General features: G+C 43.8%; 1 protein-coding gene across 1 annotated transcript; it reads right to left on the bottom strand.

The window, feature by feature from the left end:
• Positions 1-587: 587 nt before the first annotated feature.
• RPP40 (ribonuclease P/MRP subunit p40) lies at positions 588-17,774 on the bottom strand. Its single transcript, XM_088471700.1, has 8 exons — positions 17,509-17,774; positions 14,193-14,337; positions 13,606-13,674; positions 11,954-12,049; positions 11,731-11,853; positions 9,146-9,338; positions 2,982-3,116; positions 588-930 (listed from the first exon to the last, which is right to left on the bottom strand). The coding sequence occupies exons 1-8, from the start codon at positions 17,623-17,625 to the stop codon at positions 732-734; spliced, it is 1,077 nt and encodes a 358-aa protein (XP_088327826.1). The 5' UTR covers positions 17,626-17,774; the 3' UTR covers positions 588-731.
• Positions 17,775-25,818: the final 8,044 nt, after the last annotated feature.

Below are 25,818 nucleotides of genomic sequence, written 5' to 3'. Positions count from 1 at the left end.
CTGCGTGTGGTTCTGTGCGGGCACATTGTCATTAGGCCTGGTGAAGTCTGACGGTGTTTCCGTTCCGTTGCTATGAGCGCCACCATCTTGCCTGCGGCCATGTGATTCCGGCTGTCCAATCCTGGTAGGTCATGTGCTCATTCCAGTCAGTCACAGCGCGGCTCTGAGTATTTAGTAAGGTCCAGAGCCTTCCTTCCTAATGGAGCAAAAACTCACTCACTCATTTTTAGATGTAATAAATGTGGGAGTCAAAGATTAAAATTCTGAAAGAAACTTTTTTTTTTTTTTGCATCAGATTTAATGAAGCCATTCTAGCATAATAGCTTTGCACAGCCAACCTCTCTCTTACTTTCATATTACTATACCTCTTGGATAGTCGCCTTCTGGGAGAGTTTTACGGTTGAATGAGAATTTAATCACATTTTTCACCAAAAGCAAACACACACAAGAAACGTTTCTATTTCCTGCTGAGGTGACTTACATTGTTCACTCCTTTTTCATTCACAGTTTGTCTGATAATTGACTTTTCTACAATTTTTACCGTAGAAAGTGACTTTGCCTGAATATATGAGAAAACATTAAAAAAATTCAATTCTTATTAATGCACCCTTTATTTTTTCAAAATTACTAGTGCCACAATTTAATTTCTAATCAGGAAAAATAGACAGTTCCATTCCAAAGGGCAGATATTTACATTACATTTTATTAATAAATTATATTAAGAGTCTTAATTAAGGAGGGCAGCCATCATGTGTTCCAACCGCCATTTGAATCCAGTAGTCCTTATTGTTAAAGACAACAAAACTGTATAAGTTTTCACCACCTTTAAAGTAGCCATGTTCTCCTTCTCTCCAAGATACAGGACTGTCTGCAAATCCGTGTACCATAAGGGACACCCACGGATTCAATTTTGGTTCATCAAAATAATCACTACAATAAAAAACATATAGGCAGTTTAAATTATACAATTATGTTAACTATATAAAAGACTAAATGGATGGAAATTGAAAAAAAAAAAAATGAATAGAGTGTTTGACCGTGTTTAAATAATATCCCCTACGAGGAAAGTCCAAAACAGGATGAAATCAAAAGGACACCATCATTCTGCAGTATGCTGCGGACCATCTAGAATCTCTACCAGGATTATGGGATCATTTCCAGGAAAAAATTCTTAACAAAATTGGTAATGTATTGATTATTGTTTATTATGATGATTGGGACACTAAGGCAAGGATGAGCTAAATGTGACTTGCAAGCCCTATGCGACCTGCCACGCAAATAGGACATTTGAATGCCGTCACAAAGTGAGTGCAACCCACCGAACCTAGTGGCAGATGCATGCGTCTTGCACTGCCTGTTGCCATATTGCGGCACTGAGGGGCCATTTAGGTCAGACTTAGCACCTAATTCAGATTTGTTTGCAAAGCCGATATTTACGCAGATCGAACGATTGTTTGCCATTGCGCATGCCCAAATGCCACACTGCACACTTGCAGCAACTGGATTGCAATTACTCTCATACACAGGAACCACTCGCAAAGTGAGTGACAGGTAGTCAGCGTTTGTGGGTGGTAACGTGGGGGTGGGTAGAAAAATGCAAGCGCGTCGGACTGTTTAAACGTTGTTTCATGGGTGTGCATAAATTAGCCATTGCGATCTCCTATGCAGTATGAGAGCTCTCTGCGTATCAGGAGAGCTGCAGTGTTTGCAGCTAGTCAGACTTGACTTACATGCTGTGTGACTGCCTGATGTGAATCAGTGTTACTGTTGTTTATGCCGTTGACCATCGTCGGATGGACATGAGAAGGCAGCCGTGGGCGTCCCTATGCTCAGCAGTAGCATATTTTAGCAACAGCGATCTGCGGGAGAATGCAGTTGCGATTACATTAACGTAAATCTCGGAATCAGGCCCTTAGCCCTTTTGCTCTCTTGTCCTCCACGTCACTGGGTATTTCCAAACTATTTACTAGCATCATGGAGTATATTTACCAGAGATTGTATTTTTAGAACCGCTGATTCTCAGTTACACTGAGAGCTAGATTTAAAAGAGCAATAGTAATACACGCAAAAGCAGGCTTGTTTTGTGAGTATTGCCAATACCCTTTTAAATCCAGCCTTCAAAGCCACCGAGAATCAGTTCTTTATTAAATACAGTATACCTCTTTGGATGTATAAATGTTTGATATTGAGATATAGACATTAATGGATTATTATCCTAGGGTGGCCTGACTGAAGCAGGTATACAAGATATGTGCTTTTGGATACTAGAATAGAACTAGTAAAACAAAACGTAATATTGTTTCTAACAGTCCAGTTACTGGAGGCTATAAGTAAATGCTTCGCAAATCCTGATTTTTGTAGTTCCGGGAGTGATATTTCTTCACATAAATCTGTTCATTTATGGCTACAATTTTTTTATACAAACAAGAATACTCTTTCTAAATATCATCCCAGTTACTTTGTTAAGCCTTATCCTGTGTAGTGGTTTTGTCAGCAACAACAACATACACAAAAAGGTTAATTTGCATATAAAATGAAAATATGGGTGAATCCTATGCTCTGAGAATATTTAAGAAAATGGGGTCAAACATAATGCCTGAATAGCATTACTCATGTAATGCTGAAAATATAAAACAATTTGCCTTTGCAATAGAGCAGAAATTGTAATGTGAATTATTTGGGATTAAGGTTCTCCAACATTTTTCCTGTAAGGAACAAAGTGGTCGATCAGTAAAGTCTGACTTCCACAATGTAAGACATTAAAGTTAATGTAATCCAATGACTAAAAAAATTTAAAAAAAAGGAACTCATCATCCTTAAATTATGCGTTCATATCTTAAACTTATTCCAGTAGATACAAAAACAAAACAAAACAAAACATGGCTACTGTTTTACACATCATATCCCTAATGCAACCATAAAAGGTGTAATTTCACTAATATAATATGTTAAGGCACAGACATTGCATATATCCATCTTACCATAGATGCTGTAGCAGTTGCTGTATCTTCACTGGAGTTAGGAATCCAGTAATTGTGCATAAATGAGCATGGTCGACTATGTTGTTAGGCTCTGGACAGCAAAAGCTTGATGTGAAGTTAGAGGACTCATTATTGCTTGTAGAACAAGAAAACAAAATATGTAGGTTGAAACAGGGATAATAGAATGCAAAAAAAAAAAAGGATGGTAAAATATTAATTTAGACAGGGACAACATATTCTAACTTTCATTTTTGGTGGAATTACTCTATTACATAAAACTTGGTTTTGGGTGGAACATAATATGTTACACCACATCCCAAAAGGTTACTTACCTGGGATCTGGCATTCATAAGGTTCAATACGTAACTGATGTCTAGATTACTCCCAGACCAGGTCAACAGGGGCAAGCTAAGTCCATGATGTTTGCAGAACTCTACTCCCGCCTCCTGTCCTGGTCTTAGGGCCTGATTCAGAGCTGAACGCTCTGACCAGAGTGCTCGCTCTGAATCAGGGCCCTCCTGCCTGAAAATGGAGCAGCCTCCTGGCCGCTCGCATAGCTGTGGGTAACCACCCACAGCATATGCGAGCGGCCAAAAAGATGGTCGCGATGGTCTGTGACCATCGCGACCATCGGGCTTGCGACGAGACCCTGCGGTAGGGTCTCGCTTCCGCAAGCCCTGGAGTGATTTTGGCTCTATCAGAGCCAAAATCACTCCCACTGACATCACTAGTGATGTCAGTGGGGCCGGACTCAGACGGTAGGCGTTCCCATGGGAACGCCTCCGTCTGGCAGCCACGCCCCCGGCATGCCCACCAAAGGGGGCGTGCTGTCAATCAACATCGACAGCACGCCCCCTTTGGTGCGAGACCCGGAGCGACGGAGAGCTCGTCGCTATCCGGGTCTCGCGCATGCGCACGACGGAGCTCCCTCCGTCGTGCGCATGCACAGTGGGGCAACATCCACCCGCTTGCGAGCGGGTCTGAATGACCCCCTTAGTGTATTATCCAGCTCATAAATGCTCATCACCGGGTAAGCAGAGTTATACCCCATCCAAGCATAGGTTAAACCAATGCTTAAAAAATACAAAACATTTCTGGAGGATTATCAGACCATATTCAAGCTTTACTAAAACAATGGTCAAGGGTTCTTTAGAGTCTACTGAAATGCCACGTCTAGCTGCCCTCCTTTTTTTGTAAATATTAGAGCGATCAATGGACAATACCCATTGACCTAATAACTAAAAATAGAAGCTGTAAAATGTTACTGGCATACCCTTTCTGGCTAATATAAAACCTAAATGATACAGTGCTGGAAGTACAGTAGATTCAATGCAACTCTTCACTTCCATGGGGGAAAAAATACTAGAATTGGTTAAAAGGTGTTAAAATAATAAATTCATACATACTTCCCAACTGTCACAATTTGTATGGATGAAGTATGGATGTTCCCAATTTGAAAATACAGTCTCATGGTCGGTATGTTCACCACAAGTTGCGGGAAATTGAGATGCATGTACTTAGTGACATGGTCAAAGGTGTTTTTGAGGGGAGGGAGTTTTGGGTGAAATAGCATTAATGAAATGCTAAGCATGTCTCCTGTGGGTGTGGTCACGTGTTTTCCAATTCCTAGTTTTATAATGTTGGGAGGTATTCATACAGGCACCCACAAAGTAGATCATCTGAGAATAACTAGACACAAACATTTTGACACTGTAGACCAGTGGTCCCCAACCTTAATTGGGATAGAAGCTATTTGAGAAAAATTAGATCTTGAAGAGCCACATTTTATTTTTGAAAACTAAAATTTGGATAATAACCAAATTTTTCATAGAAAAACAACAATGCATTTATTGATACAGTGATGATAAAATATGAGATATGGTAAGAACTTACCCTTGTTATCTCTATTTCTACGAAGTCCATAGGGTTCCACAGGATACCTTGGGGTATAGGTGTTGACGTCAGGCATCGGGCACCATAGAGTTAAGTTTTCAGCCTCCCAGGATGCACTAGGGTCCCCCTCCTATACCCCGCCACCGAGCCAAGGCATCTCAGTTTCGTACCAAGCCATAGGCTGGAGAAGGAAGAGAGAGAAAAAAGATCTGGACACACACACACACACACACACACACACACACACACACACACACACACAAGAATCACATTCTCACCAGAGGGAGACGGAAAAACCGGTGACCAGAGCAAAGCCCATCTGCAGCACAGGTGCGACAGGGCGGGAGTCCTGTGGAACCCTATGGACTTTGTAGAAATAGAGATAACAAGGGTAAGTTCTTACCATATCTCATATTTTCTACTTCATGGTCCATAGGGTATCCACAGGATACCTTGGGGATGTCCCAAAGCAGTATCCTTTAAGGGTGGGGACGCTCCTGTGCTGAAAGGAGAATCCGCCACCCGAAGGAAGCATCCTGAGAGGCAAAGGTGTCAAACGCGTAATTCCTCACAAAGGTATGGACAGAGGATCAGGTGGCCACCTTGCAGATCTGGACTGCATAGGCACCACGTCGAGCTGCCCACGAAGGATCCACAGATCTAGTGGAAATAGCCTTCACAGAAGGAGGAACCGGCAGGACTTCATGAAGACAAGCTTCTGAAATCGCCATACGGATCCAGGCTGCCAAAGTTTGCTTTGAAGCAGGCCAACCCTTTTTACGGAAGCCATAGAGGACAAACAAGGCGTCCGACTTCCTAAACGAAGAAGTGCGGGCAACATAAGTCCTTAAGGCCCGCACAACATCCAAAGTGGCCTCACCCACTGAAAGTCCAGGTGAGTTAAAAGCCGGTACAACTATTTCCTCGTTAACATGAAACTGGGAAACAACTTTGGGAAAAAATTCAGGACGAGTGCGTAGCACTGCCCTGTTCCCATGAAAAATCAAGAAAGGGGGTCTACAAGAGAGCCCCTAAATCAGAAACACGTCTGGCCAAAGCTATGGCCAGAAGGAAAACAGCCTTAGCTGTAAGCCATTTAAGATCCACTGAGCCCAGTGGTTCAAACGGCGGTCCCGTGAGAGCCCTCAGGACCACAGCCAAGTCCCAAGGCGCCACAGGTGGAACAAAAGGCGTCTGAATTCGCAGAACACCTTGCATAAAGGTGCGCACATCAGGGATTGTAGCAATCCTACGATGAAACCAGACCGACAGGGCAGAAACCTGCACCTTCAAAGAAGCAAGGCGAAGCCCATGGTCTAGTCCAGCTTGTAGGAAGGCTAGCACTCTAGACAGACGAAACTCCCGCGGTGCATAACCTCTCGGTCGACACCACTGGAAGAACGTATGCCACACGCGACGGTATATTCTCGCGGAAGACGGCTTCCGAGCTCTTAGCATGGTTCGCACTACAGAGCTGGAAAACCCCCTGGACCTCAGCATGGCCGTCTCAACAGCCACGCCGTCAAAGACAGCAGAGTCAGGTCCGGGTGAAGACAAGGACCCTGTGACAGAAGGTCCGGTCGTAGCGGTAACCGCAGAGGACTGTCCACGGACAGACCCTGTAGGTCTGAGAACCAGTGCCGTCTGGGCCATGCGGGAGCTATCAACAGGAGCGTCCCTCCTTCCTGTTTGAATTTCCGGATCACTCGCGGAAGGAGGGAAACTGGAGGAAACAGATAAGTGAACCGGAACGTCCACCGGACGGACAGAGCATCCACCAGAGACGCCTTTTCGTCTCTTGTGCGAGACCCGTACACCGGCAACTTGCTGTTGTGCCGGGACGCCATGAGGTCGATCTCTGGAAGACCCCACCTGTCCACCAGTAGTTGAAACACGTCCGGGTGCAGAGACCATTCCCCCGGATGAACGTCCTGGTGACTGAGAAAGTCCGCCTCCCAGTTTAGCACTCCCGGGATGAAGACTGCTGATATGGCCGGAAGATTGCGCTCCGCCCATACCAGGATTCGGGACACCTCTACAAGAGCCGCCCAACTTCGGGTTCCTCCTTGCCGATTTATGTAAGCCACGGTGGTAGCGTTGTCCGACTGGACCTGCACTGGGTGACCTTGGAGAACCCGGTGCGCCTGCTGGAGAGCATTGAAAACCGCTCAGAGTTCCAAGATGTTTATTGGAAGCTCTGTTTCTGCCGGAGTCCACCTGCCCTGGAACAAGTGTGGACCCGAGACTGCTCCCCAGCCCCGAAGACTGGCGTCCGTTGTTAACAGGACCCAATTCGCCACCCAGAACGGACGACCCTTGTTGAGATGTGTCATCTGCAACCACCAGGCAAGAGACAGGCGAACCTCCGGAGTGAGCACGATCGTCTGGGACTTTAGAGTCTGAGGCAGTCCATTCCATTTGGACAGGATCAGGTGCTGCAGAGGTCTGGAGTGAAACTGGGCATATTCCACCATGTCGAAAACCGACACCATGGAACCCAGTAACCTCATCGCCAAGTGTAGAGACACCCGGCGGCTCTGCAGACAACTGCGCACCCGCAACTGCAAGGCAGAGATCTTTTCCCCCGTCACAAAGATCCTTTGCTGTCCGGAGTCCAATAAGGCTCCGAGGTGCAGAATCCGCTGAGACGGGATCAGGGTGGACTTCTGCCAGTTTATTAACCAGCCGTGCCGTTGCAGTACTGCAATGGTCAGGTCCAAGTGGCGTAGAAGGAGCTCCGGAGATCCTGCCACTAAGAGAAGGTCGTCCAAGTACGGCAACATGCGGACTCCCTACAGCCGCAGGGAAGCCGCCATGACCGCCATCACCTTGGTGAAAACACGTGGTGCTGTCGCCAGGCCAAAAGGTAACTCCCGGAACTGAAAGTGGTCGCTGCAAACCTGAGGAACTGCTGATGGCGCGAAAGAATAGGGACATGCAGGTAAGCGTCCTGTATGTCCAATGACACCATGTAGTCCCCAGGTTCCAGTGCCAGAATGATGGACCGTAGGGTCTCCATCCGAAACTTCGGCACCCGCAAAGACTTGTTGAGAGCTTTGAGGTTGAGTATCGGACGAAACGACCCATTGGTTATTTTAGCTTGCGCTCACCTTATGAAAATGTGACAGTGGTATATGTAGTAATAACGGTAATGAGTTAGACTTTAAATATAAAAATGTATTAAAGGTATATTCAGTTAGCCCATATACTGCACATATAGATATGAAGAACAGAGAAACTCACATGAATACACTGGGAAAGGGTGGTTGGGGGAGGGAGTAAATAAGAAAAAAAAAAAATAGTAAATGAAATTCTGGAAAAAAAAATATAAAACATATATAAAAATAAAAAAAACACAGGAATTGCAAAAAAAGAAGAAAAACCACAGTCCAATACTTAGAACTTAAAAGAGCAGCAGATGGTCAAAGATCCAGTAGTAACAGGTACAAAAAAAGTCAATTTAAAACATTATATGCAGGCTTTTAAGCAATGTAATAAGTTCCTTTTTGATCAAATTCCTAACCAGGTGTGTACTGAAGTGCAGATGGTGGTAATGATAATGTAATCAACAATGTGTGTATCGATGCTTAATATGTTTATAAGAACCGGACCCACTAGTAGTGGTTGTAAGTAGGTTGTCAGCTCTGCAGTGGCTGGCAGTCTCTCCCAGATGCAGTGGGATGGTGAGGTACAGTAAGTTACTCAAGGCTATAGCTAACCAAAAGACTGCGGTGACATGCAGTGTGCGTAGCGGTTCCTTCAGTCACGGCTAAGGGGGAGTATGTCGGTGCGAGGTGATCGTGCATAAAAGCACAGGCAGCGGGTTCGCTGATGAACACTGAGCTGACCATTATCTACCTGACACCAACAGCGTTCCTCCGTGCAGCACACGTCCGCGGCTTACCTTCACCCGCGGCTTGAATGTAGATGGTAATCGCCGCTTAAAGATCCTCCTTCCGTCTTCCCTGGTGCTGGGCAGTGTGCTCAGATGTTTGCTTGTGGTGTCCAACACATTTCAGCCAGCCATGGCGGTCTTTTTTGGAAAATGACAGGTGGGAGCCGATTGGCTGGAGCACCATTTATCATATGCAGTAAGTTTTATTAGTCGTTGTGAATGATAAAACTTGTTGATAAATGTCTATTTACCTGGCCAATATTATTATGATGAAGTGTTCCATCACTGCTCATAACTTATGTATATAGGATACATTTATTTTATTTTTTTATATATTTTAGACAAGTATTAAAACTATAAGAACGGATGTACCTACCAGTCAATATTATTGCTAACGGCACCCAACCATTCAAATAGCTCCACAGCACTGCAGGATTCTTCCTCTTTCCCATGTAATTCTCCGCTCTTTAACACTGGGCAGTGCAAATCCCTCTTAACACTTGAACTAATCCTAAGCGGATATTTCTTGACAATGTATTTTGAAAAGTAAGATATAATAGATGGTGCATCTGAAAAATAAACATGTAATCACAAAACATAACAGATTAAAAAAGATCCTATATATGTAATGAATGGTATGCGGTCTGCATGTAGACACTGACTATGGGCCTGATTCGGAGATGTACGCTAACCTTCAGGTCATAGACCCGATGGTTAGCGTACATCTCCGATGGTGGTCTGCCTGCAGACCCCCCCAAGCCGCAGCATGATTGATATGCTACAGCATTTGGGGAAGGGCAGGGGCGTGGCTGGTCACTGTTCCCAGAAACGAGGGCATATCGCCCCTGTGTTTCAGGCTGCGGTAAACTTCAGCTACTGCAGTCTGGCCAAAGGGGCAACCATTACGACCAATGGTTGCGATGGTGATCACAGGCTGCATCCGAGCACTGGGCAGCAGATGCAGCAATAAGGTGTCTGTTTCCTACAGACACCTCCTGCTGCATTAGCATTTTAGATGGACGGAATTGCATAGTCGCTTGTGTGTGGCTCTTTAATTCCGTCCATCTCTGAATCAGGCCCAATGTCCACAGTCAATATGTTCACATGACAATGCTGACGAGATCCTGGACACATCTAATGCTACTTAAAGCATTTTCGCTGAGTGGTTCTTACCAGCATGTTTACAGTGATAAAGACCTGCACGGTTAATTTGCTATAAGCAGCATTAGACCCATGTCGGGATCCCAGTGCCGGCATTGTCATGCTGACTTTGGAAATGGTTAGTGTCGACATGTCGTACCCAACACATATGGGGACACTGAAGTCCAAAAGAAAGAAATGGAAAAAGATATACTGTAATTGAAACTCACATCAGTATTTTACCATATGAAACATCACAATTTGAAAACAAATAAAACTTGTGTGTTTCTGTGTTTCTGTACATCTATTGTTGTGGGGAGTTGGGTTTTCTAATCTTGTCTGACTGAGCAGATATAAAATGACTGCCTGCTTGTCACTTTCCTTCTGAGAAATGCCCTGTGTGAATTAGTTGATGCATATATGTGCTATAGAGATCACTGTAGCTCAAATCACTGCAATATCAGTTTGTTTTTTGGTAAACTGTATCTGATCTTATTAGAACACTGTTCTAGGTGTGGGAGTAACTGCTGTCTGTAATGTGGGATGGTAATAAGTTTTTAACAAAGCTGCAGTGGAAAGTCAGGCTGACACTGACCAATGTATTTCACCATTATGGTCCATATTTAGACATTTAAATGTTTAGAGTTAGTAGTGCTTTCACTATCTGTAATCCAGTTAGAATAATTGTAAGAACTAGTTACAGGTTTTAATCATAGGGTTGCTTCCTAGAAGTCTCTTGCATCTATATGGATTAACAAAGGTGGGGTTATTGTTTAGTCTGCTGTAGTATAAATATAAATCTTTCCAATGGGTAAGTTAAGTTCTGCTTGGATTTACCACAATACACAACATTATATTGTGAATCCCATTATGAGGTACATTTACTAGACTGCGGCAATGACTGTCAGCTGTTCTGCCCGCAGAATTTAATACAGTTATAACATTAAATGCAGAAGTAGTCCGATTTTGCTCCCACTATTACTGCCATGTTAAATCCTGCTGGCAAATTCATCGACAATCAGTGGCTTTGAAAATCTGACATTTAGTAAATATACCCCATGTGTCTAGTAGTGTTGATGGAAAGTCAAATCAATCATTTTATAAAGGAATACTGCACATGTTCAAATATAAAATTAATTTCCCCACAGTAATCCACAAACATTATTTGCAGACTATGGCAAAAGCCACAAAAACTTTTTTTTCACATCACCAGGGAAAAGGTAGAGAAAAAACTTCCACAGTCGGCCTCAATGTCTCTCTTAAAACTGCAAGAGGTTTTGGGGGAGATGTATTAAACGGTGGAAAACTGGAGAAGTTGCCCAATGCAACCAATCAGGTGCCAGCTAGCATTTATCCAGTACATTCTATAACATGATAGTTAGCAGCCAATTGGTTGCTATGGAGATCTTCATCACTTGCCCACTTCATACACTGCTTGATACATCTCACCCTATGTGTAATTACCAATAATGTTAGATGAATGAGTTTTAAAGGAACATCTTCTACTACTAGTACCATTTACAGAAAATAAATTGTTCACACAGCTGTCATCCCCAGTAAATGGCATAATGCCCTTACGGTATTTGCTTTGGCACAAAGCCAGTGCAAAACATACTCTACATAAATCTCACTTGCATATGAACCATTGCACCATCCTGCTAAAAGCACACAGCAAAATACAGCCTTACAGAACCAGAACCAAAATACAGCCTTACAGAATTGCATGTTGATGGACAATCAAACTAAAAATCTGATAGTAATATGCAGTTACACATTCTCTGCTTAGAATACATGTTACCTAACAATAGTGTCGTTATTTACCGGTGTTTTCCCATGCAAGGAGGAAATCAAAAGCCAAAGGCTTCTTCTCTGATAAGGCCCATCTCATACGCTGGAATTTCTTGCCATCAGGTGAGAAAACATCGGTCAGATCAATAGTAACAACTGCAATGTGAAGTGCAAACGTTCTTATTGAATTTTGGGTAAAATATAAGGACAGGTCCTAAACTGAACAACTAAACACTAACACACTAGTTAAACTTACTGTATCGCATAGCATTTTTTCCAGCGTAGAGAGAGGGTTTGCCCTGCAGACCTAACTCCTCATAGGTGTCTTTGTCTACAGATACAATAAGTTTTCCTGGGAACAGAGAAAACAAGGTAAGAATGACCTCATATGAATATATTCTTTTATGCAGCCAACATGTTATAATATTAATATATGCACAATCCTCCGTCACCTATATCTGATGCTAACTTTTAGGAGCTAGTCATATGACTGATGCAGTATAGCGACAGAAGAAACTAAGATATTATTGCACCAATGTTGACTGTTTCAAATAAGAAAATGGGGAGGGGGGAGAGAGAGGATCAGGGTGTAGTGTAAGATACTGTAGACACTATCCTTTAATAGTTCCATTGTAGTTCCAATGCAACAGATATTTGAAGTTAATTCTCCCACACCACAACTACCATGAAAAGTAATCCATGCTGAAGCAATAAAATATAATATTGTATTAAAAAGACAAATAAATAGTAATCTCTTCTAGCAGAATGTGCTTAACAAAAAAAACACAACACTGAGGGTGATTCAGTACTGCTTGCGTGCAGCCTTGCATTTCCGTCTTTGCAAACATGTAAATGCAGCAGGAAGTGTATAAGGTCACACGCCGGGTCGCCAGTCGGCTGGCCGGTTTGCGAGGCTCGGAAACTGTGTACACATCCCCTGATCTTGCCACTCCCGGAACGGGGAAGACATGGCCACGTTTCCAGGAATGCCATTCGTCCCTGCCCTTGCACCGCCCCTTAAATGTCTCTACCTGTCAATCAGGCAGAAGCATAGAAAGGCCTACATGCGATCACGCAGGACCCGTTCTGCACATTTGCAGAACAGGTCCTGCGCACGCGCAGACTCCCGATAATTGGGAATCTGCGTTCAGCATTGCACATACAAATCACCCCCACTATACATAGCTAGTAATACTATTTTTCCAGCAACTTAATGCCATTTTAAGACTTGGTTTCTATGTATATAGTTAATTAACTCACAGATGGGAACTGCTCAGCTATTTGTCAAATAATGTGAAAATAATAATCACTAACAACTCTTCACTTCAATACTTGTATGCTTACCTCTGCTACCTCTTGGTTACTTGACACAAAGCTCCAAATGTAATAGCCAACAATTTGTGGCAACCTAGTTATGCCTTTAAACAAATAACCACTTTCAGGGGTCTATTTACTAAGCAGTGTTAGGAGACACAGTGAAAAGTGATAAGAAAGTGATAAGGTACCAGCCAATCAGCTCCCAACTGTCATTTTTCAAACACAGCCTGTGAGATGACAGTTGGGAGCTGATTGGCTGGCACCTTATCACTTTTCACTCTGTATCCTAACACTGCTTAGTAAATAGACCCCTTAATCTAGTGACCATCTCGCTGGAATCCTGCTGACTCTTACAAATCGCAGGCTTTTATAATTGGCCCAAAGGCTTCAAAGTAACGGTTATTCAATTTGATTACAACCAATGTGATGCATTTTGTAAGCTTCTCACCTAAGTAACCTCAATGCTGATTGTAGTCTTAATTTTCCTTCAATGTCAATTTCCCATCTACTTTATAATGTCGGAACATTGTATTATTCATAAAATGTCACTTTCAATATCATTGGAACTGTCAACAATTACACAAAAGATACCTGTTGGTAGCAGAGCTGCAACATTATCCTGATCAATCCTTGTGTTATATGACAGTGCATAAAACAAGCCTATAAGAAAAAGAGAGCATGAAAGTGATCATCTTAACACATTTAATAAGAGAAAAAAACCTACAGTAGCTTCCCTTTGCGTAGTCTATGCCTGGCAAAACTACCCTGCCTCCCAGAACAGTGACGCAGCCGAACATCGCACTGTACTGACATTCCACGTAGAAGCATGAGCGCAGCACAACTTAATGGTTGCACCACAGTGCCAGGCGGCGTTAAAGTAGAGGGCAGAGAAGATCACTCCTAGTATAAAAGGAAGGGCGCCCTTTCTCTGTTCTCCCACCCCACTTCCAAGATGCAGCATCTGGAGACCAACAGGGTATAGCATTTCCCTTCACTCACTTCGGCACCCCTCCGGTCCATGCCCCTCCATCTACGCCCCCACTGGCTGCCTGAAGGTGGCGCCTAGCATTGGGGAATTTCTGGGGAGAACACTGTCTGTACTGTATAAAACTCTCCTAACCTAGGCCATAATCTTCACTTGATCCAAAGAAAATTGATATATTCCAGATTTATCTTACCTTTCTTTAGAAACTTGTCATTAAACTCTGCTGTAGTGAACTCATGCAGTGGTAAGTTCTTCACCAGGTAATAATCCCCAAAGCCATCAATGGTATTCTTTAGTTTTTCTGGTAAACGCCCACATTCGGGTAACAAAATAGATACCTAATGGATTTAATAATACAATTATAAGAGCATCAAGATTGCAAAATAAATCAGAAGATTTCCTTTATCTGTGCTAGGGTGCTTTGGGTCTGTCAGTCATTTGGCAGTACAATTACACAATGGGAAACACAATGGTAAAAGACCAAGCACATACATATCAAGCTCCAGCATAGCTTTAATACAGAGAAGTCATTGACAGTTTCCAGCAGTCATTAAAAATGAATGTTTCTGACACACAACTGTTTGTAATTGACACAACGTGTAATTGACAATTTGTTGGTCTTATATGTACTATTGTTGTGTCTTTTCCTATTTTTGGACCTCTGCGCAGGTTATGTACTGCCTCGCATCCCTACAATAAAATTTGTGTTAGAAAAAAAAAAAATGAATGTTTCTAGTCTTTAACATACTGGTACATAGACCTGCAGCCTTCTCTACCCGAGCTCCTCTGTCCAAGGTACTGACAAACACCTATATGTATGGTAGAACACAGCTGAGGGCCTGATTCATTACGGATCGCAACTGCGAATGCAATAGCGATTACGCACGTAGTTCCACTGCGATAGTATGCTAATCCATTGCGATCGCTATGCCGTCGCAGCACTACATAAGGACACCAACTACCTTACACACATCTGTAATCCTTAGTAAGGAAAATGGGTGTGTTCCTTGTGCCCTGGAGAAGTTTGGGCGGAGTGTGCCACACATGGATAAGAGGTGCCTAGGGCCTCTCATAAATACAAGAAAAATAGAAAGGTTACTGCGCTCACCCCTGTATGTGTAGTATTGGGAAGGGGTAAAGTTGTAAAATGTTACTCTGATTTCCCAGGATGTTGCCCTATTGTACAAATACTCACCCTATTGGAGAAGCAGTTGTGGGGCTTAAATGTCGCTAATGATGGCTTAGGCATGATGGTTAAGTATCACAGATTTATTGGCCACAACACAAACTTAAAGTGAACTATATCATAAATATAATACATAATGCAACAACAAAGTTATAGACAGTGATGAAATAATGGGGGTATCACATGCATCAATTAAACATATGAGGGAAATGACTAAGAAAATGTGTTAAGAATAGAGAGTCTCTATAAAACATATGCTGCTGAGATTGATGTAGTCCGTGTGTAGGTGGTACTAAAAGTCTATGAACGGCACTTCCTGTCAATCACTCTGCAATGGGCCTGCATAGTCACTGCGATCGCAGTCCCGATCGCAGTGGCCGGTTCGTGCACGCGCACTCCGATGCATACACAGTACGCAACATTCAGCCAATTGCGCGCGTATATTGACAGTTGGGATCCTTGCTGAATCAGGCCCTGAGACCGAGAGTAGTTCGGAGTTGGACATGTATTAAATTATGCATTTATATATAATGGTATTTTATTAGTTTTTATTGGCTAATAGAACATCAAATAAATCATTGAAATCAGTGGACTAAACTAAAAATAAGGAAATAAAACACTGAACAGTACAATACAAATAAACTGTTTATCACACAGTTAAAAAGATATCATTTTTGTTACCGTAGATCATGTGCAGTGAATTGGCATTCTGATAATGGGCTTTCCACTGTGTTAAATGTAGACAAAGGCCCAAATATAAGAGCGAGAGATTTGCAAAGTAATTTAGCAGCAGTCAAAACCAATCTGGCTTCGCACTGTAAAAAATGACCAATTTAAATGTAAATCTTTTTCCACTAAATTGCCAAAATCTCGGCACATTGCAAATCTTGCACTCTACTATATTTAGGTCAAAGTTTCCCCTATCCTACAATCATATTTAAAAACACATAACTGTACCATTACGCACCATTTACAAAAAGTACACTTATTCTTAGGGCTGGCCATCAACCATATAAATGATTAGTAACCATTGATGGCTTCCTCCTAACTGTAAATGGTTCTACCACTGATGAGGGAGTTCCAATGGCAATAAACAATTACTTTTTGGTGTGGCTGCAAACCCTGTTCCTTTGTGTATGACCTGAGGCTCTATGGTGCCCCCTGATAGTTCATAACCATTGACCATGAATGGTTGACCCATCGATGGTCATCCCTACTTGCTAATGGAACATGGGGTCCCGCTCACATTATTTGGAGCACTGTTAAATATGCAGATTTCCAAACCAAGCAGTAGATAAGTTGTACAGTTTGAGCAAATACATATATATTAGTGTTCTGCCTTTCTCCTATGTCAGGGATGGGGAACCTCAGGCCCGTATAAGGCCTGCAGAACCATTTGGTCTAATGGAATGGCACCCTGCAGCCAGAATCTGTGCAGCAGTGCTGCCTGGAGCGTCCTTAGAACGCTTCAGACTGTCACACCGCTGCCCTTACAGCCCCCCGGCGCATCCTCAGGATACTCCGAGCATTGCTGTAATCGGCAGCGATTGTGGCGTCACACGGAGGGGCGTGGCCTGCACCAGGCCCGTGAATAATGTTATACATATCAAAATGGCCCTCGGCAGAAAAAAGGTTCCCCACCCGTGTCCTATGTAGTAATTATTTGGGTAACTCCTCCACCCCACCATTGTAGAATCCTGACGTACGAATTACAAGACTACAAATTACAGGACTAATGAACATACGAATTACAGGACTACCATGTTTTGACAGTAGACACAGACTAGAGTTTGGAATGTGCTTTTGAGTCAATAGCCCATCATTGGTGTGAAGAATAAACCGCAGCAAGTTATTGGATGTCCGCAGTTCCTGTCCAATCAGGTTCAGTATTCACTTCCTCATTCCAATGCATTACATCCACAGCTCCACAGGTAACGCTAACTGCAGGGGACACCAGCTCTTGTTGATCATACTATGGGGGAGATACAGGAAACATTGCAGACAGATAAAGTGGAGTACCAAACAATCAGTTTCTATCATTTTCAAACAAAGCCTGTAAAGTGACAGTTTGAAGCTGATTGGTTGGAACTTTATCGCTCTCCAAGGTTTGAAACACTCCCCCTCCCAATATTTCCTAACATTCAATTACTTCTAGTTCTTGCAGCTGCTTGTCCACATCCATCTATATAGAGTATAAATTCAGATTTAAGGTACAACGATGTACAGTCTGCCTGTACCTGACACCAGAGAGCGGCACTGTCACATATACCCTGGCTGGAGAAGAGTGTGACGTTACATTAGTAGGGTACATGCTGGTACTCACAGAGTAGTTGTAGTAGTGTGTCTCCACGTGTGTGTCATGCCGTGACTTCTCCTGCAGGAAACTAGACTTCTCACACACCAGCAAATGCCGAGGACACGTCTGCATTGCAGAGAGCATAGTAACTCCCTAATATGCAGGGAGCTGTGTGTAGGATTGTTACAGTTTAATTACTAATACTAAATAAAAACCACATCAACAAAACAGATAAGGAAGAGGAGGGAACACACGACATTTCCTGCCTGGTACAAGCTTAAGTTTAGACGCATCATGCGCTATGTAATACTGCCATCTAGTGTGCAAGGCGTTCAGTGCAACATTTTTTCCAAATCCCTGACCGGTCTGGAAGTAAAATTTGCACTGATCGGTGTCTTGTGTTTTGCTAAAAACCGAGTACAAATACTGCCAACACTATATTTATGCTGGGCTGTACTTTAGCTTCTGCCTCAAACGTCTTCCTTCAAGATATTTGCCAGTTTACAATTTGGTCTCTGCAGTGATCAGTAATGCCTTTCTTATAGATAGCTAGCTAGCTAGTTAGTTAGATAGATCGATCGATGAGCGTATTTATTACCTCTCCATCGATGCCACACAAACACCATGTTTCCGTAAAACTGTGAATGCACTACCAAAATCACCAGGAAAATGGTGTCTGTCCTATTTTCCTAAAGATCGCCGAATGCACAGTAGACTGGTACAGTATAAAAATATTCCTAAAAAAAAAATATGCTCATTGTTGTATTTTATACCTTTGCTATCAGTTAGGTGCAGTTTATATTTAATCCAAATAATTATGCTATGGTTCAATATTAAATGTATTCACAGGACTCTTATAAATTGTACTGTATTGTTATTTGTGGGTGGGCATACAGTGCTTAATATACTTGCACCGAGTTTTTTTTGCGCGAATGTGCGTCATAGTCGCAATGTGATGTGACACTTGTATATCTGTGCGCGGCTGAGTCTGAATCTGTATACGAAGTGCTGCAATGCAGAGGCCGCTGCTTTTTTTCACGCCATGTTCCAATGTGCACATTCAGACGCAGTCGCACACAGATATGTAAAGATCCGTTTTGACTAACCGTAATAACATATTTGGATGTTTGCCATTTCTAATAGGGGTAGGTACATGGTCCAGCTTGGTTCTACCTTTAACATGCTTGCTGTTTTAAAAAAACGGGAATACTCGCATGTATTCCCACAGCGGCACCTGCTCGCACTCTGGGCCTGATTCAGAGCCGCTCGTAAGCGGCCGCTCTGCACATGCGCCTACCAGTCATTGCGGTCGGAAATTGAGCGCTTGCAAAATAGCAAGTGCCTGCTAATTTGAGTGACAGGATGAGGCGTTTGTGGGTGGTAACAGGGGAAGGTGCTTGAAAACGGGGAGTGGTGATCCGAACGCAGGCGTGCCAAACGGTCAAAAAGGGCGTTTTAAGGGTGTGCATAATTAACAAAGCAGCGTCATCGACCACGTCACTTGGTTGTCTCTTAGCCTGAACTGTTCGCATGATTGCGGTAGGATAAACCTACCACAAGCACTGCGAGCAGTTCAGATTCCTTTCGATGTACTCGATTAATCAAATAAATAGCGGAGATGACATAGGATGCGAGCGGCCAGGGGGCGTCTTTACAAAATAGCGAGCGCATGTTTCGTTCGCTCGCTCAGACATAGAAGCGTCAACAGACCGCAAACAACGTGCGCTCAATTTAAATAGCCGGCCCCTTTTTCTGAACGAGCGAGCGCAAATAGCATCCGGCTCTGAATCAGGCCCTCTATTACATTCAGCCCATAGTCTTTTACAAATCCAAAGCGTTGTTGATACAGGTATAGGTATTAGTGGCAACATTAAAAGTCACAATTAGAGGCGTATGTGTACACAGATAAAGGCGCAGATGGATTTCTGAAACAGCGCTGTGATGTTAATAATGATTAATTAGCAGCGGGGTGAGTTCAGTCTGTACTGTGTAAACCTCCAGGGTAGAGCGCAGAGAGATCTTGGATTCTGCACTATGGGCCTGATTCAGAGCCGGACGCTATTTGCGCTCGCTCGTCAAGAAAATAGGGGTGGCTATTCAAATGAACCGTTCGCTGTTTGCGGTCTGTTCACGCCTCTAGGTCTGAACGACCGTACAAAACTTGCGGTCGTTTTTTGGGAAACTACGCCCCCTGGCTGCTCGCATCCTACGTCATGTCCGCTATTTATTAGATTAATCGAGTACATCGAACAGGGTATGAGTTGCTCGCTATTCCTGTGGTTGATTTTTGCTACCACAATTTTGCGAGCAGTTCTGGCAAAAAAAAACCCCGTGACGTAGTCAATGACGCTGAAGATTTAATTATGCACACCCATAAAACGCCCGTTTTGACCTTTAAGCACGCCTGCGATCGGATCTCCACTCCCCGTTTTCAAGCACCTTCCCCTGTTACCACCCACATACGCCTCATTCTGTCACTCAAAATAGCAGGCATTCGCTCTTTTGCGAGCACACGATTTTCGGCCGCACTGAGTGGTTCGCGCATGCGTATTACGATCCGTACGCATGCGCAGTTGGGCAAACATCGCTCGGAGCGAACGAGCAGCCACTTGCGTCCGGCTCTGAATCAGGCCCTATGCTCACCCTGTGTCACAGATTCCATGCAGCACCAGTCCTAACATGTTTCTCCATCAATAGACAGCGAATGTTTCATCATTACGTACGCACATCGAGGGATTGTTTGCCATCGCGCAAGCGTATAAGCTGCACTGCACGTGCGATCGCATTGCAGTTACGGATGCACAGAGGAATCCATCGCTAAGTGAGTGACCGGTTATCAGTGTTTGAAGGTGATAACAGGAGGATGGTCAATAAAACGCAAGCACGTCTGACTATTTAAACACTGTTACATGGGCGTGCATAACTTAGCTCTTGCAATCTCCTACGCAGCATGAGAGCCCTCTGCGTGTCAGGAGAGCTGCCAAGTCTGTTGCTGGTCACTCCTGCCACAAGGGCAAGATGGCTGCTCGATGTGTAGAGGTTACCGATATTTACACAGGTAGGCAACGTCATACGCACATGAGAATGCAGTGGTGGGTGTCCCTATGCTTGTGTAAACTTTCTAACTAGTAGTATATTTTCGCAGCTGCAATCTCATCAGTGTTTGTTCAAAAAACTTCAGTCCGTGATACTGTGTATTTTTTAGTCTAAAGCTGGCCACACACTAGACCAACTTACATCCAACCAGCCAACTTGTTGATTGGTTGGAATGAAAATCTGGTAAGGAATCGGAGTAAATGATGATCAGCAATTTGCTCCTAAATGCCAGAAAACAGATGAAAATGGTCGTTCAGACACGTTTGTTAAATGTTTGATCTAAACTATTTGTTCAAACAACAGTTTTTGTCCATTTTCCGGCGTTTGGGAGCAAATTGCTGATTGTCATTTGCTTTCATTCCTTACCAGATTTTAATTCCAACCAATCAATAAATTGGCTGGTTGGATGTAAGTTGGTCTAGTGTGTGGCCAGCTTAACACTAACTGTCAGTAGGTCAAGGGCCACCACCTTAATATTATCTGTCGGTGGGCAGTTTGGCACTTATTTATTTTCTTAAAATAGTGTTTGTTCAAAAAACTTCAGGCTGTAATATTGTGTTTTTTTTAAGTCTAACACTTTGAGATTGGTCAAGATGCCAATTTCGATTGATTTAAGGCTTGATTTTCATCTCACAAACGTTACTAAATGCAAAATCAGGTGAGTTAGAGAGAGATTTCTCTCTTCTCACTTGTAAAACTCTGGGGAGATAGGTAACTCGAATCAACTCACCATATGAGGATATGGAAATTATGCTATTCATCAAATTCCAAAAATTATGTATTTTCGGAATTTTACGGTGTTACTATACGCCCCTCTGAGGTGGCGTATGCCTACCTTCCAACATGACCTGTTCCATTAGGTACAAAACACTCTGCCCCTGGACTTCCCACCTAATGTATGATTGCAGTTACCTGTGTTGAACTAGGTAATTGATGAGACAGGTGTTTCAGCACAGGTGTCTGCAATCTTAAATTAAGAGGGAAGTCTAGGAGCAGAGTGTCTTGTACCTAATGGAACGGGTCATGTTGGAGGGTCTGCGTACAGCAGGTTACACTTATCTGCTGTCAGCAGGGCAGGTCCTCGGCTTGCTCCGTCGCTCCCCGGACTCTCCTCTGGCGCTGGCTGCTGTTCTGACACTGTATTCTCCCAGCAGAACACAGTAAAGTTTAGAAGAAAAGAAACCCTTTTTTTTCTAAACTTTACTGTGTACTTCCGGGAGAACACAGTGTCAGAGCAGCAGCCAGAGCTGGAGGTGGCTGCAGTGACCAGGTAAGTGGGGGACAGGGAGGTGAGCAGAGGGGGTGGTTGGGGGGTACACACATTTACCGCAGCTGTAGGCAGTGCTGCGAATGCACTGATTTTACAGATGTAACATGCGCAGCACTGATTACAGCTGCAGTAATATAGGAGCAGGTAGGGAAAAGTATCTATTTCCCGAAAAGCTGTCATTGCAAAAATGACAGCTTTTCTGAATAGATACTTATGGAGAGGAGGAATGATGAATTCCTTCGGTAATTAGGTAGAACTCCATGTGAGTTCTAAATCTAATTACCTCCATCAAATTTTTTGTAATGATGAGTAGGCCCCCAAGGGAGACATAGGGGCTGAGAGTATAGGTGGTGTACACACTCACATAGCACTGACCACACCCTCACTGCACTGGTCACACCTCCTCTGCTTCTCATAATAGGCCCTTGGTCATTTTCAGCTCCAGGCCCATGTGGCCCTCAATCCGGCCTTGCCAGCCCCGGACTTGTCAGCCTGTCCTGGTACCTAAAATTACGGGTAACAAAACGAGTAGGTTTCCACTGTAATTTAGGTACCTGCACCAGGCTCCAGGGCCAGTCCTGGTTTTAAATATAGGGGGAAAAAATTGCGTAGGGGTCCCCCTATATTTAAAACCAGCACCGAACCCAAAATGACCGGGGTGTAATGCCACAGCCAGGAGACCCTATTACCGGGTCTCCAGGGCCAAAGCATTATAACCCCAAGCCGCTCAGGCCAAGCCGGGGATCTCAGGGGAGGTGGGGACCCCCTAAAAAAGGGGTCTGAAGCCCGGGGCTCTTCCCCGCACCCTTGGGCTGTGGGTACGGGGGTAATAAAGTGTTAAATTGAAAGAAACTATTGTGTTTTTTACTTTAGCAATCTAATACAGGGAAAGCTTCCTGCAGAGAAAAAAAACATAAAATTACCAACATGCCATACACCACATGCAGTGGCAAGGAAAGGCTCAGGCCTGGTCTTTTATTTCTGAGTGGTGGTTCTGCAACTGTTGTCAGTCAGGCATCTTCTTCTAATATATACAATTGAATAAAAGGTTTCCACCTAATCTGCGCACAGCAGCCAATAATGAGAGTTCTCAATGCTGCTGGATGTCACCACACCCACAAACATATAATATTATACACTAATAGCAAAAAGAGCTACACCTAGGCACTTAACAAATAGTTCTAAATAATCAGAGATATATACATCCCTTTTCAAAATGGAATCTTTTCTCCTTATCCTCTTCTTTTCTCTTATCCGAGCAGAAATTTGATGTTAGATGACCTCCTCCTCAAGGTAAGTTGACATGTGGAAAAATATATTCATGTATAAATACTCAAATCGCAGTTCATAAAGCAGAGAAACCAATCTCCCCAAGACCCTCCCCACTCACAGCAGAGACACGGTGTATACTCCTCAAAAGGTTTCTTTATAAGGTACCATCACCCGGAGATTTCAGAGAAATAGACACAAAGAAAATATCCTGCGTACCATAACTCACCTCAGAACAAATAGAGAGGTTTCTTTGATGGGAAGATATAACAAGAGTACCAGGACTCACAATAAAGATGGTAGTTATAAACCCATAACGGTTTCTTTTTCCTCTTGATTTATTATATATATAATATATTCTCCAAATGATGGAATCGATAGATACCGGATCAGAAAAAAAGTATTTATTGTCAATGTGTCAAGCTTCAATTCCACAAAATTAACAATATCAAAAACATGTAAAATTGAATAAAAATAACAATAAAAAAAATACATAGACAAAAATTGGTTGATGATCTCCCTTGTGGGTGCTGTCAGATATAAAGTGCTTTGGCAAAAATTCTCACAAAATTGTGCTCCAAAGCCTAGTTAGACATACCTCAACACAGGGGATCTGAAAGATGAACTCACACTTCCTAGTCGATGCACGTTTCGGCTCGTGCAGGAGCCTTTGTCAAGACATGTAGAATAGTGTGAAACAAGCTACTATTTAAACTAAGGTCCGCCAATCTGAAGCCTGGGGCTCTTCCCCGCACCCTGGGCTGTGGGTACAGGGGTAATAAAGTGCTACATTGAAAGAAACTATTGTGTTTTTTACTTTAGCAATCTAATAGAGGGAAAGCTTTCTGCAGAAAAAAAAACATAAAATTGCCAACATGCCATACACCACATGCAGTGGCAAGGAAAGGCTCAGGCCTGGTCTTTTATTTCTGAGTGGTGGTTCTGCAACTGTTGTCAGTCAGGCATCTTCTGCCTCACATGATGATGCAAGAACGTCTCATTCTGAGTCTAGAAAAGGTGTCAAAAAAAAGTGAAAACCTGATTATCATTGCTGAAAAAATCCACTAAGGCAGTAGAACAAACTGTTCAGAAACGTCAGAAATCCCTAAGTGTGTCCACGAGTGCTATGTTTGAGCCTGACCTTTCTGATACTGTACTCGTAATGAAACCTATGTGCTGGGAAAGGAGACTGTGCTACTATGCAAATGACTTTCACTGCTTCCCACTAATAAATAATCTAGCTGTTTAAAGGCGTACACACGGGGACGATCGACAACGATTATGATATCTTTGTTCAATCTCCCGGGTGTGCTGAATGATCGATATCGATCATCCAGCACACCACCAACGACTATAACGACCTGCGATCAACAATTGCAGGTTGTTGGTAGGGATGAGCGGGTTCGGTTCCCTGAGAACCGAACCCACCCGAACTTCGGGGATCCGGGGCGATCCGAGCCCAAGCTCGGATCTCCCTGTCTGCCCCGGATCCCTCTCCCGAGGCAAAACCTCGAGATCTGCTGTCGGATCTCGAGGTTTTGCCTCGAGCGGCCATTTAAAAAAAAATGCCTTTGCCTTTAATGGGCAAAGTGCTGATTGGCTGACAGAGCCGTCTGTCACGGCTCTCAGCCAATCAGCATTATGGTGCTCATTTGCATGTAGCACGGACTCGTGAGATCCGTGCTACATGCATCTGTGTGATTGACAGTGACACAGAGCACAGATGGGTCAGTGAGACCCGTCTGTGCTGCTGTGTATTTCAATGACACAGATGCACGCACGCCCCAGGAGATCCGTGCTACTTGCATCTGTGTCATTGACACAGAGCACTAACGGGTCCGTGAGACCCGTCTGTGCTGCTGTGGTAAATAAAAAAAAAAAAACCTGTGTAAAAAGAGAAAAAAATGGCGTCCTCCCCCCCAAAAAAAGAGCAACCAGCCCCGGGCATTAGTGACCCAGTGCTGGGTGTGCTTAAATACAGGGGACAAACGACATAGGGGTCCCCTGTACTTAAACACAACCAGCACCGGGCTAGTCAGAACCAGAGCTGGTTGCCAAAATACGGGGGACAAACGACGTAGGGGTCCCCCGTATTCTGCGCAACCAGCTCTGGGCTCTGATCCGGTCCTGGTTCTGGAAATACAGGGGAAAAAAATGAGTAGGGTTCCCCTGTATGTTCCAGAACCAGCACTGGACTTTTTCTAGCGGGGGGCTGATGCCACAGCCAGGGGAGCCCTTTCACCGGGCCCCCCAGCCGCAGCATCAGCCCTGACCGCTAGTCAGCCCAGGCCGGGGATCCCTGGAGAGCTGGGGACCCCCCCAATAAAGGGGTCACCCTCTCCAGGGCACCCCAGGCCCAGGCTGATAGCCCGGGGCTATCCCCGCCACCCCTGGTGGCGGTGGGTGGCGGGTTGATTGTGTGGTGTGGTGTAAATAAAGAATATCAAACATTGTCTTTACAAGTAGAACTGCAAGTCCCAGCAAGCCTGCCCCGCATGCTGGTACTTGGAGAACCACAAGTACCAGCATGCAGGGCATTAAGGGCCCACTAGTACCTGTAGTTCACCTGTAAAAAAATGTTTAAAAAAAACACAGGACACACACACCGTCACAGTATAAGTTTATTAAACACACACACACACACACATGTACACATACTCACCTATGTAACCCTGTAGCATCGGTCCACTTGTCCGGTAAAG

Source organism: Taudactylus pleione, unplaced genomic scaffold (genome assembly GCF_031769625.1).
Source record: "Taudactylus pleione unplaced genomic scaffold, aTauple2 ptg000116l, whole genome shotgun sequence".
NCBI classification, from domain to species: Eukaryota; Metazoa; Chordata; class Amphibia; order Anura; family Myobatrachidae; genus Taudactylus; species Taudactylus pleione.
This window is presented reverse-complemented; position numbering and strand designations above follow the sequence as displayed.

Coding starts and splice junctions, on each gene's coding strand:
- RPP40 (XM_088471700.1), bottom strand. CDS start 17,625: ATGCTCTCTGCAATGCAGACGTGTCCTCGGCATTTGCTGGTGTGTGAG. Junction 14,338..17,508: donor CACACTACTACAACTACTCT/GTGAGTACCAGC, acceptor TAAATCCATTAG/GTATCTATTTTGTTACCCGA. Junction 931..2,981: donor CAACTGCTACAGCATCTATG/GTAAGATGGATA, acceptor TTTTTATTGTAG/TGATTATTTTGATGAACCAA.